Source organism: Pleurodeles waltl, chromosome 2_1 (assembly GCF_031143425.1).
Source record: "Pleurodeles waltl isolate 20211129_DDA chromosome 2_1, aPleWal1.hap1.20221129, whole genome shotgun sequence".
NCBI lineage: Eukaryota > Metazoa > Chordata > Amphibia > Caudata > Salamandridae > Pleurodeles > Pleurodeles waltl.
The window spans coordinates 493,673,385-493,686,031 of NC_090438.1; the positions used below are offsets into that span (position 1 = coordinate 493,673,385).

At 40.6% G+C, this 12,647-nt stretch overlaps 1 protein-coding gene across 2 annotated transcripts in view; it reads left to right on the plus strand.

Annotated features, from left to right (window-relative positions):
• LOC138265768 (gamma-aminobutyric acid receptor subunit gamma-4) overlaps positions 1-12,647 on the plus strand; it is a 1,864,369-nt gene that overhangs the window by 444,399 nt on the left and 1,407,323 nt on the right. For both annotated transcript variants that reach the window (XM_069213790.1, XM_069213798.1), the window contains exon 3: positions 1,351-1,418. In XM_069213790.1, coding sequence (XP_069069891.1) covers positions 1,351-1,418 — 68 coding nt within the window. The remainder of the gene's footprint in view (positions 1-1,350; positions 1,419-12,647) is intronic.

Genomic DNA, 12,647 nt, shown 5'->3' on the forward strand with positions numbered 1-12,647 from the left:
CTTATGGGTATATTTACTAAGATTTTATGCTGTGTGTGAATCACAAAAGTGACACAAATCAATGCAATTTTCTTTTTTTTCATCTATTTAGTTTCCAACGCAAACGTTGTTTTGTGCTGAAAAATTACGGTACTTAAAAGTAATGCAAAGCAGGGCATCGCGCTGCTTTTCATTACTTAGCACAAAGGGGGTGTTCCACGTGTGGTGCATTAGCATTTCCATGCAACCACCCATGGTTTTTTATCCAAAACCCTATTTACTAAGAAAAGGAAAGGGTTTGGATCAAAATTTGTACCCATTCCACCTGGGCACCATCACAGGGAAATGCTATTATTCCTCCATTCTTTTCCGACTTTGCATGCGAGCTGCACTGTACAGGGCACATCCAAAATGGGAAACGTTTTAAAGTCAGTCTAAGCATAGTATTCTGTACTGAAAAGGTATCCTTTCCGTACAAGACCTATGCTAGACTCTTGCAGAAACCCTTGCACCATGGTGCAAATGTGTGTGTGTGACACACAGCAGCAGATGTCTGTGTCAGCCTAAAGAAAGGGGAGGAGAGTGCCACATTTCTGTAAACATCATGCTCTCCTGCTCTCTCCTTCTCACGCATTTTCTGCTGCTGCATGACAATTTAGTAAATCTAGGCCATAGGGTTAATCCTTTATCTAGCTTTTTGACCTGAAAACCCTTAATGGGGAACTGATCTAATGGTTGTTTCTTTTATAATAAATGAAACCGTCAACAAAAATAAATCTGTAGGTGTCATTAGGAGGTTCCAGAAACAATTTGTAAGAGTTACACCTGCGATGGGTGTTATCAAGGCAATCAGTGCTCCAGGCCTCCCTGCCCTTCATTTCACGATAACATAGCTTCAGAGGTAGAAGACAAACGAAACTGCTTGTGGTACTTTATGGGGCTTCACAAGTTGCAGAACAGAATATACAAATGCTTAATAATATAACATCGTATAGCATGAAATAACATAGCATGAAATAAGACTGCCTTTATAGAACAGAACCCCACGAGTCAATGTCTACATTTGCATCTCATGCTATAGAAAGGATCATGACATGAGCAAAAGATAAACAAAGAGGTAATTTGAGAAACCACGTACGAGGAATTCTCCTAACATTTTATCTTGTCTATGCACGAATTTGGAGATCATTTTCCGTCGAAGAAGTTGTACTTTTCTTCTGAAACGCAGTCAATACAGCCTAGTTTTTGCTATAGTGGTCCAGCAAGTTCTTCTTGATTTCTGGCATTATGTTTTAGTGCAGTTTGCTCTTTCCAGCTCTCTCTTTCCTGGTGTGGAGATCTGATTCGATGTGGCATTTTTTCTCTTTTCAGTAAAGCCGACATTCATCGATGTGGATATCTATGTGAACAGCATTGGCCCGGTATCCGTCATCCAGATGGTGAGTGCTCGTATTCTTCAGCTTCTGGGATCCGACTAGTACTCTGATTGCCTTGGCATCATCGTAGAATCATCAGAGGGACGTTGAGAGATGGTGCCAAGAGCCCAGTTTGGAGAATTCTGCAGTTTTATTATTGGCCGATCTGAGTACTCTTGCGGAGGATGGCAATAGTTTGAAGTGTGTTTTCAATTTTCTGGAATTATTGTAGTTTTATTTATGTGCAGAACTGTACGTTTATACACAAAGTATCAAGAAGAGTTTGCTATAAAGTTTTGATGACATATCCATTATTTCTTGTCGGTAAACAATTTTTTCAACGTCTTTTTAGGAACACTAGAATTATCTGAATTGTTGTTATTTTTTTCCTCATACAATCATACCAATTGTTGCATTTGCACTAGAAGAAACAGCTGCAATGGAATGTTCCTCTGCAGTAGCTGTAAATAATCCCGTAGCCCATTACAGTCCCATTTGAATGAAGCTTAAGTAGGAACACATTCAGAATATTTCTATCAAAAATATCACAACAATATAAAAGACTCTTGTGTTCTGTGTATTAAACATACAAATAAATAAATCTCACGGCAGTGTAAACATCAAATAGATTTTTTTTTAAATACCCGTTATTGAGTTTTAATCTTCATTGTTGTCGTCAGTGTATAAAATAAGCATTCGTTTGTTCACGCACAGTGTTTAGACATCTTACAAACAATGCTGTTCATTGTAGGAGACACAGATGAAATGAAAGAAAGTTTCAAAACGATCTACGGGCCCAATCTGCACATAAAATGGTCAAACACAAATTACACTAAATAGTCCAAGGAACCAACACGTAGGTGTCATCATATATCAAATACACTCTAGTACAGTGGTTCCCAACATTTTGACTTCAGTGGACCCCTACTTTATCAATATGGGAACCTGGGGACCCCCACTGAATCATTATTGGACTCTGGAGACCCCCTACTGAGTCATTACTGGAAGCTGGGGACGTAATCTGTTAATATTATTTAATTTTCTAAGCAGTCGCGGACCCGCTGAGGAAGCTTCGCGGACCCCCAGGGGTCCCCAGACCACAGGTTGGGAAACACTGCTCTAGTACATTAGTAGTAGTGAGAATCATTTGATTTATGGCATGGAATTGTTTCCTAATGTATATATAGTAAATCTGAAGGGCTTCGTAAGCTTACCTGTCTTCATCTATTATGGTAACTTCTCGCCTTTCATTGCCTGTGCCTAAGAATCACACTTTTTAGCATCTGCTTTTCAGTCTCCCTCACTTTACACATCACCCTCTCACGGGTACTTCTCCAACTCCAACTCTAAGGTGGTTTAGTGTCTGAAGGGTCTAGAAAAATTTGTAGCATTTTCCAAGATGCCTAGTCTTTTGTGATTGTATCATTTGTCCTCACAGTTACCATGCAAAGTTACTCTGCTATCACCAATTCTTACATGTTTGCTAGCCAACGGTCTAATGTGGGGATGAGAGACTAATGTATATTCTGGGGCATATTTATACTCTGTTTGCGCCGAATGTGCGCCAAAAATTGTGACGCACATTCGGTGCAAACCGTGAACCATATTTAAACTTTGACGCCCGAGCCGGCGGACGTCAAAATTCCTCTGTGTGCTTCATTTTTTGGATGCAGGAAACTGCCTTGCGTTAATGACATGCAAGGTAGGCGTTCCCGCCCAAAAAATGACTTTAAGGCCTGTGCGCCTTATTTATACTCCTGCGTAATTTTGATGTACAGGAGGGGGCGAGCTTAAAAAACGGTACACAGCCTGATGTGATGCCTGGGTGAGGGCAGGCGTTAGGGGGCCTGTGGACTCACTTCCATGGTCTCTAACCATGGAAGGAGTCCAGAGGTGCCCTTCCCTGCCCCCAGGGACACCCCCTGCCACCCTCTCCCACCCCTGGAGGATGCCCATGGATGGTAAATTGAGGTATAGTTATAGGTATAGGTAAGTTGAAGTAAGCATTTTTTTTTAACCGGTTCTGTGCTGCGGACGTAATGGTTACGTCCCATGGCACAGTGCTCATGTGCCCTGGACGTAACCATTACGTCCTCGGCACTGAGCTCAGAGGGAGCGCTAGGCAGGGATGGAAGGGTAAGCCCTTCCCCTTCCACCCCGACCCCCCAACATCCCCTGAAGTACTAGAGATTTTCATTCTCAGGGTACTATAACAAAGAACTTGGCAAAGAAGCTGAAATATGAAAAGACATCTTTATTAAACTCAAATGAGTGAGACTACGTCTCCCAGAAGCTGACCTATAGCAACTGAAAGAGGCAGTCTCCCTAAATGGTCTTAGCTCAGACCTTTTATATCATTTATTATGCCCTAGGCATGCAAGGGGCTGTACCAGTCACATTCCTAAACAAATGAGAAAAGCTAGAGAGGCAACATGTGAGTAGCCTTTGGGGTTTTAACAGGATTACAGTTGACCATTCACATATTTTCCCTACAAAGAAATAGCAGGTTTATGATGACAAGCCCATATTCCAGTTTGTCCAGCCCTCAATCAATTACCCGGCAAGGCTTAGTACTTTCATCAGATATCGACGGACCCCCAATAAAAACGGGCACCTCCTCCTTGTAAAGCAAGTCATAAAGAAAGAAACAGGGACAGGTGTGTGTAAGATTAGGCATGGTTTGTGTGTGATGAAAGGTTTATGATGTGTTGTGCCTTGATACTAATCTCATTCGGCCACTGGGAAAGAAACTGGCCAAACAGGTTTGGCTTCAGGCAGTGGAGTCAGCTTGCCCAGGTCACAGAGGAGTCAGCAAAGGTGTACGTGTCCTTCAGACTCGTTTTCAGCATTAGACGTTTGGCCTATGTGAGGGCAATCACAAAATGGCTGTCGTTTAAATGGAACACGAGGGTTCAAGACGGAAACTCTGATATTCGGGTGATTTCGTTACCTGAATATGAATACAATGCTTGTGCATACTATTCTAATCATTCTCGGTCTGCTGATACCAAAATCGTTGTGATACGACGATGTTTATAACATGGGTCCAGAATTTTCAGTACCACAGACCCTCCTTTTGCCCTTACATAGGCAATAACCTATACTCACGCTAATCTGAGTCCAGGTCTATATTCATAAAGCCATGGAGATGTTGCTGGAGCAAAATTCTAGTACTTGGTAACTCTCTCTGGACAGGTCTCCTTGAACATGAAGTAGCACAAAAGGCCACATATGGAAGGACAAAATAAGGAATACCTCTATCTGCAGTAGGTGGCATAAGATCACACACCCAACAATTAGTGATGTTCACTACTAACTAGTGTTGATGCAGAAGCTGTACAAAAGAATTGCTTACGAATTCTGATCTTCTAACCTGCTCATGTTTAGGAAAAGGGTGAAAAGAGTGCAAAGAAACAATAGTAGGAAAAGACATAGGTTGGGAAGTGGGTGCAGAAGTCAATTGAGTAGAGAAAAACAATCCCACCCATAAATGACAACGTCATGTTTAAAAGACACTAGAAAACACGTTATTAAGAACATATAGACAACGGGAAAAAGTAGTGACCACTATTACAAATTAAATAATAATTTTTCACTACCCTAACCAAAAAGCAAATCCTAAAATTATCTAGTAACATTTTTAGGGCTCCTCTGCATTTCAGTAATTTTTGTATGTTCAGGTGGAACAGTGGTGACTCTCATCAATGCTGTAAGGTGAAAAGGGGGTACCCTTTCCACAGAAAATGGACTTTATTCTGCTTTTACTAAACAGAATAGTACTTTAAAACAATGCCAGCAAAACAATCAGTCTCCTAACACCTAGTCTATACAATCACACGGAAACCTCTTGTGCCCCAACTATGCCCAGAGTCCGTTCAAAAAGCCTCTCTGGCAGGCTTCTATTGTCCATCAAATTTTCTTTTCTTGTTTTCTTTCGCATGGGCCTCTCAATTCAGGCCTCTTCGTGAGAAAAGTACTGCTTAGTTGGAGTGCCCTCCTGGCAAACACCCACAGCTCACTCGAAAGTCTCAATGTCTTAAAGCAATGCACCAGTGTCTCTCCTCTGTGGCAGACACTACAAACAATGTGCTCTTCATTGATCAAGGGCACAAATCATCTCGTGCAGACCCAAGCACCATTAATTGGGAAATAGCTCAAGCTCAGCAGCACTTTCAGACTCCAACACTCATTATTTAGTGTCAGAGGACGCTCAAGCTGCTCTTTCATGGACACCGCAATATAGTGCCTTTTTCCAAACTTGAAATCTCCGGTGCACTGCCCTTCTTCCGTTGGAGCAAAGAAAAGGGTGTGTGTGGCCAAAACGCAGGCCAAGGGGCTCAAGGGATTGCACACTGTCAGAGGTTACCAGCACATGACAGGTAGAGAAATGAAACCTCAAAACAGCTCTGCCATCAACAACAGGAATTCTTCTCTTTAGCTCTTTTACACTGAAACTTTGGTTTTGTGATGTCCAACGCCGTCTGATGGAGAAAGTACGATACCATGCGCTGGCGATCGCTGTCCAGCTTTGCTACTTTCTGGGTGCTGAGACTGTAGGGCCAAGACGTCCGTCTTTCATCTGTAGCTATCACTGATGGGAATTAGGCTTAAATCAATGTCCTACAGGTTATTATGACTTGATACCCGCAGAATCTAGTGACGTAGGAAATGTGCCACAGTTGTTAGTTTCCTTCAATTTAGTACAAAAAACAGTTCATGGTTTTTAACAAGGGGACTGCAAGCAGGTAGTCTGCAATCTTCAAAGGAGTAGCCATACACCATGGGCATAAAATACAAAGACAAAGGCAGAAGGGCAAAACAGGGTCTCTAGCATCTTTAATTGGGTTCTTTCCATTATTCTCTGCCTTCTATAGCTACATGAGAATTCTATCTGAATGGATTTCCTCACAGAGTGGCATTGTCTAATGGGGTAAACACATATTTTCCTCAATGATTAAGTCTAGGTGTTCCTCCTTATCTTAGAACATCTCAATAGAGAAATCACATGATACCGATTATCAGGGACATGTAGAAACCTTCCTTTAAAAACTGTGCATCAGGTGCACTATGCAATACACAGGCTAATAGTCAAATGTGCAAACAAAAAGACAAGAACTAGAGGGTCCTGACATTTGCATGATTAGGACACATCTGATCCCACCAAAAATTAAAGTAACAGGAACAGAAGGGAACCGAAAACCAAATTAAAATAGACATTGAAAATTTGTCATGTTCAAAAAGGTAAACATAAGATATCTCCTATTGAGATGGAAAACTTGTCTTACTATAATATTGAGTCAGTTAACCAGTCTATCGCTACCCTGACAGTCAGGCTGGAAAACATTGATGCAGGCCTAAGGCAAATTCTTGAAAACCAGTCTGGTCATACCAAAGGGAATTATACATAACATGGGGGTCCCTGGTACATCACTGCAGTCTGGAAATGTGAACCTGAACAATACATCAATAATAATAAAAGGGCTGACTGGTGAAAGGAATTCGAAAAAGAGAAATGGGACTAGGACATAGCTAAAATCTCAATAACTAAGCATGATGCGACATTGGTCAGGGGAAGTAACAAAAGAAAAAAAATCTATAGGAAGAACAAAAAAAATTATTTGGGTGATAGTCAGGCATGTGACACAACACCGAGAGTACGGGTGATACACAAAGGACAACGTTACACACATTTTAACTCTACCGCTGGCGACTACACCATATACGGTACTCCTAGCTAATGTTTCAGTTCCTTCTTCAGGAAAAAATGAAAACCTGGTTTTCTTTTAAGGAACAAAAGCCATATGCTACTTAGGAAACAGAACATCATTAACTAATGTAATATAGAAATTAGGCCACCTTGAGTCACAGATCTATAATTTCATCCTTAGGTCCAATCAAGGCTACATAAATGTAGGGCTGCCTGTTCCTTTAAGGGAAGGGGCAGTAACGTGACTAACTGCAGGTGACACACTTTGATCCTGTATATCTCTTTTTATTTTCCTTCAATACCATTGTAGCCAAATAGACATGCACTGGTGAAGTGTTGTCTCTTATGTTCACAGCATGAAATATCATTATCTGTGGAATTTAGTAACCAGAACAAGTTCAACCAACTGTTGCGTAGCGATGGGCATCGTCATGACCATCCCCTCACAACACAGGGGAGCTTGTAATAGTATCAAAAGCAGCAACAAACATGCAAAAAACAAATAAAAAATAATAAAAACGCACAAAACGTCAAGCCATCAGATATACTTGCTGTGTATCAAGCACAAAAAGCATAGACAAAACAATAGCATGTGTGAATAAGCGGTGACACACAACACCATGTCATGTACTTTATGCACTGTAAACCTGCAGCCCAAAACCCAATATTTGGGCCTGTTTAATTTGTCAGGTTTAAAATCCTTACCCTCCTTTTGACAGTAGATCACCAGGCAATGGAAATCTGCTGTCAAATATAACTTTACTGTTTCTCTTCTAACATACAGGACCAGCAAGAACAATTCATGATATGACCAAATACACGAAAATAAATTTCCATTACTTAACTGTTACCCTCTTATCAGTTACTTCGCAACATCAAGCCACCTTAGTTTTACCTTTCTAAAAGTAAAAATTGTTACATTGAAACTCCATATTAATTTGGCACCTACAATTTCCACTGTGAAAAATAAGTCTTAATTGGCAAATCGTTCTCATTAAGGCATGTAGCCTTCAAAATTTTAGAAAAGGGCTGCATCTTATTTTCTGTCTAAGACTTAATGCAACACTTCGTTTTCTGTCAAATAAAAGCAACTAGCAGGCATCATTTTATTTTTTTAGAGCGGAGACACAAATGTATCAGTTCTGCAGAGCATTTAACATGATGCTGGGACCTTCGAAGAAACCCCTTTTTTTATATTCTCCAACCCCTTTTTTTATATTCTCCCTTTGGAATTAAGTTCTTTAATTGTATTGATGTTCTTCTGGAGAAACCAGAAATCCCACTTTTAGAGGCCCGTAGGGTCATTCTGCATTTCACAGAGACAAGGCCCTAATTTAAAAGGTCACAAGTGTCAACATGACAGCCTCCTCCATTGTTTATGGGAAAACTAAAGATAGCATCTCAGCAGCGTGACTTGAGCCAGCCTCTGTAGCTCTCCTAGCTTCTGCCACTCTGAATTTGTCAAAGACAGTAGGCCTTCCTATTTTCCTTCTAACCTGCAATAATTCACTCTATTTTAAAAAATAATTTTTCCTTTTTAGGCGCTAAAAAAAATTATCTCTATTTCCAGATGATTAAACTACATTTACTGTGAATAATTCACAAACCTTAATAACACACATACCAGTTGTTAGAATAAATGCTTGTTGCAATCCCATGCAATGGTACATATTTCATCAACCTCGAATGAATGAACGTCTCAATAGGCCCAGCTGAAGTTAGAACCTTCAACCTTGATATTAAAACAAGCCTTTGTACTGGCACATTGACTCATTGAATCATAAGAAAGCACAACCTGCAAATATATATCAAACCTAAATGTATGCATTTACTGAAGCCTGAGACACTTTAAAAAGTACTCTGAATGAAAGAAAATGCAGTTTAAACAGTGCTTTTGCCCAAAATCGACTTTGATATTTTAGGCATTAAAAAATCAATATCCTACAATTTTCTTGCATAATATGCATTACCAGAATGTCTATTACACAATCCATGAGTCAGCCATTGAAAATATTAACTTATACTTTATAGAAATGAGCTTGTTTGCTCCTGCGCCAATGGAAAATTGCACATACAAATGTCATTTTAGCGGTGCAACATAACTTAAATTAAATTTTAATGCTAGGAGGTCATAGTATAGGTATTAAGCTTTATAAATATTAAAAAACGATTTTGAAAGGCACTTATTTTTTAAAATAATTTTTCCATAATTAATAATTTTCTTTAAAAAAAAAACCCAATTATTCTTTTTTTTGTGTGATAATTCCACATATAAAAGCAAGCTGCATCCCTTGCCTATTATTTGGGATACATTAACTCACAAGCCTAAGCGCATAAGCCTAACTTGAAATGCGTCACATTTTTGCGCCACTTTCATTTAAAAGGAAGGTTATGCAAAATTCCACCCGTGTTTAACTGGGAAAGTGCTGGCTGAATTGAACATTCCTATCAAATATACTGCAGCTGAAAAGTTTGCCTGTGAACATCTAATACAATGCATCTAAGATAAATGCTGTAAATTTTTTTTTTTTTTTTTTGCAAAAATAGATAATTTCGTTTTTTTTTGGGGGGCCCTATTTATATCTATTGAATGTGTTTTCTAATTTATTAAGCATTTAACTGCAGTTTTGTATATGTGCACAATTGCTCATTCTATTAATTAAAGAGCAACATATAGCTATGTTAGCACATTACATGGTTCATTTCTGGATTTTTTCTAAGTTTCTACTTAATATTAATTAACCAACATTTTACTTAACAAACTGAAAACATCAAGAAGACCCACAAACATACATTGAGCTCATTTCAGATATAAACAGAAAACACTCAGGACACACAATACAGCGCGCTTTAGCCATTTTTCATAAATAGCGCCGTCGCAATTTACTTACAGAACCATTTGCAGATCCTAGTTGTAAATCATATTTACAAGAGAAAAGAAAACTTTTCTCAATAGTGTTCCAAAAAACTGCAAAAACAGCCTCACATACATTTATTTCCAAGAATAGCGGACCCATACTTTATTAAACGTGATGGGGCCCACGCCGTGTTTAAAATAGAACTCATAAGTTGGAGTTCCAATCGGAGGTATCAGACATGAATCCTCCAATCGGGAATCCCTGTTGCCACCAAAAACCAAACCAAGTACCAAATTTGCTACGATTAGGCATCTTCGCTCACTAACCGAGCTTCAAACTTCAAGGGGCTATCTCTATCGATACACTCGCAAATGTACGAGACCCTCGGTTTTTGAAAATTGCAATCTTCAAATAAAACTAAGGACCAATACTAAGAACCAAGAACCAAAAACTAAGAACCAAAGGACCAAAGAACTAAGGACTGGGAGCGACCCACTTATACTTTAACTAAAGCAGATGGAGAAAAAGTCTCTTCATTACCTGCCTACACAAATTGCAATTCGCGTATACAAACCTATACAAACCTATCAAAGCTATACCAAACAAATAGTTGTCCAAATTCTAATTGCCAAGTTCTAAATGACCTAACAGTCTTTTTTTTTTACTTACGCCAAAAAGGTTCTCAGTCAGGAGTGACATCATGTGGAGGATCAAAATCAGGAAGATCAGAAATATACTGGGCTGCATAATCAAAGAATCTCCAGAATCCCTGCGCACAGAGTACCTTCTTGGTAGAATCCTGTTCTGTCCTCCTCAGTAGATTTCAGTCTCCTGACAAGATCACTCCCACAGAAAGTCACTTCTCTGATGAGCCCCGCCTTGGCTGCGCCATATGAAGTACTAGAGATTTTCATTCTCAGGGTAATATAACAAAGAACTTGGCAAAGAAGCTGAAATATGAAAAGACATCTTTATTAAACTCAAATGAGTGAGACTACGTCTCCCAGAAGCTGACCTATAGCAACTGAAAGAGGCAGTCTCCCTAAATGGTCTTAGCTCAGACCTTTTATATAATTTATTATGCCCTAGGCATGCAAGGGGCTGTACCAGTCACATTCCTAAACAAATGAGAAAAGCTAGAGAGGCAACATGTGAGTAGCCTTTGGGGTTTTAACAGGATTACAGTTGACCATTCACATATTTTCACTACAAAGAAATAGCAGGTTTATGATGACAAGCCCATATTCCAGTTTGTCCAGCCCTCAATCAATTACCCGGCAAGGCTTAGTACTTTCATCAGATATCGACGGACCCCCAATAAAAACGGGCACCTCCTCCTTGTAAAGCAAGTCATAAAGAAAGAAACAGGGACAGGTGTGTGTAAGATTAGGCATGGTTTGTGTGTGATGAAAGGTTTATGATGTGTTGTGCCTTGATACTAATCTCATTCGGCCACTGGGAAAGAAACTGGCCGAACAGGTTTGGCTTCAGGCAGTGGAGTCAGCTTGCCCAGGTCACAGAGGAGTCAGCAAAGGTGTACGTGTCCTTCAGACTCGTTTTCAGCATTAGACATTGGCCTATGTGAGGGCAATCACAAAATGGCTGTCGTTTAAATGGAACACGAGGGTTCAAGACGGAAACTCTGATATTCAGGTGATTTCGTTACCCGAATATGAATACAATGCTTGCGCATACTATTCTAATCATTCTCGGTCTGCTGATACCAAAATCGTTGTGATACGACGATGTTTATAACACGGGTCCAGAATTTTCAGTACTACACCCCTTGAATGTCAGCGAGCGATCGCGCGCTGACCTCATCGGACGAGAAATGCTTTTGCATTTCTCTTCCGATCATGTGATGGGGGCCTGAGAGGCTTCAAAGGGAAGGAAATTAATTTCCTTCAATTTGAAGTCTCTTAGAGCATTTTAGCAGCAGGATCGTGAAGTGATCTGGCTGCTAAAATGCCCACTAGACACCAGGGATTATTTTAAGTTAGGAACATGGGTCGCTCCCCAGTGGGGCATTTTATTTCAAGGCCTTTTCTGCCCCCCCTGGGGGCAGAAACCTCTAGGCGCCAGGGATCGTTTTTGGTTTTGTTTTGTGTTTTAGAGGTGGGGAGTGACCCCTTAGGCAAGGGTCGCTCCCCTAGGGGGCAAATTATATTTAGGCGATTTCTGCTCCCCCTGGGGGCAGATTGGCCTATTGTTATGAGGCCAATCTTCCCCCAAGGGGGGCAGAAACCACTAGGCACCAGGGATTTTTTAGTTTTTTGTTTTACAGATGGGGAGCGACCCCTGGGGGGGGGAATTGTATTTAGGCCATTTCTGCCCCCCTTGGGGGTAGATCAGGCTATTTTTATTAGACCGATCTGCCCCCAAGGGGGCAGAAACCTCTAGGCACTGGGGATTTTTTTTTGCACCAATTTCAAGCAAGGGGAGCGACCCTTGCCTGGGGAGGATTTATTTTAGGCCATTTCTCTTCCCTTTGGGGGAGCAGAAACCACTTAGGCACCAGGGATTGGTGTGTGTTTATGTGTGTGTTTTGTTTGGGGGGCAGCCCATTGTGCAAGGGTCGCTCCCCATGGGGGCACATTCCTGTTGGCCATATCTGCCCCCCTTGGGGGCAGATTGGCTTATTTTTGGAAGGCCCATCTGCCCCAAGGTGGGAAAAAAGCCCACCAGAGA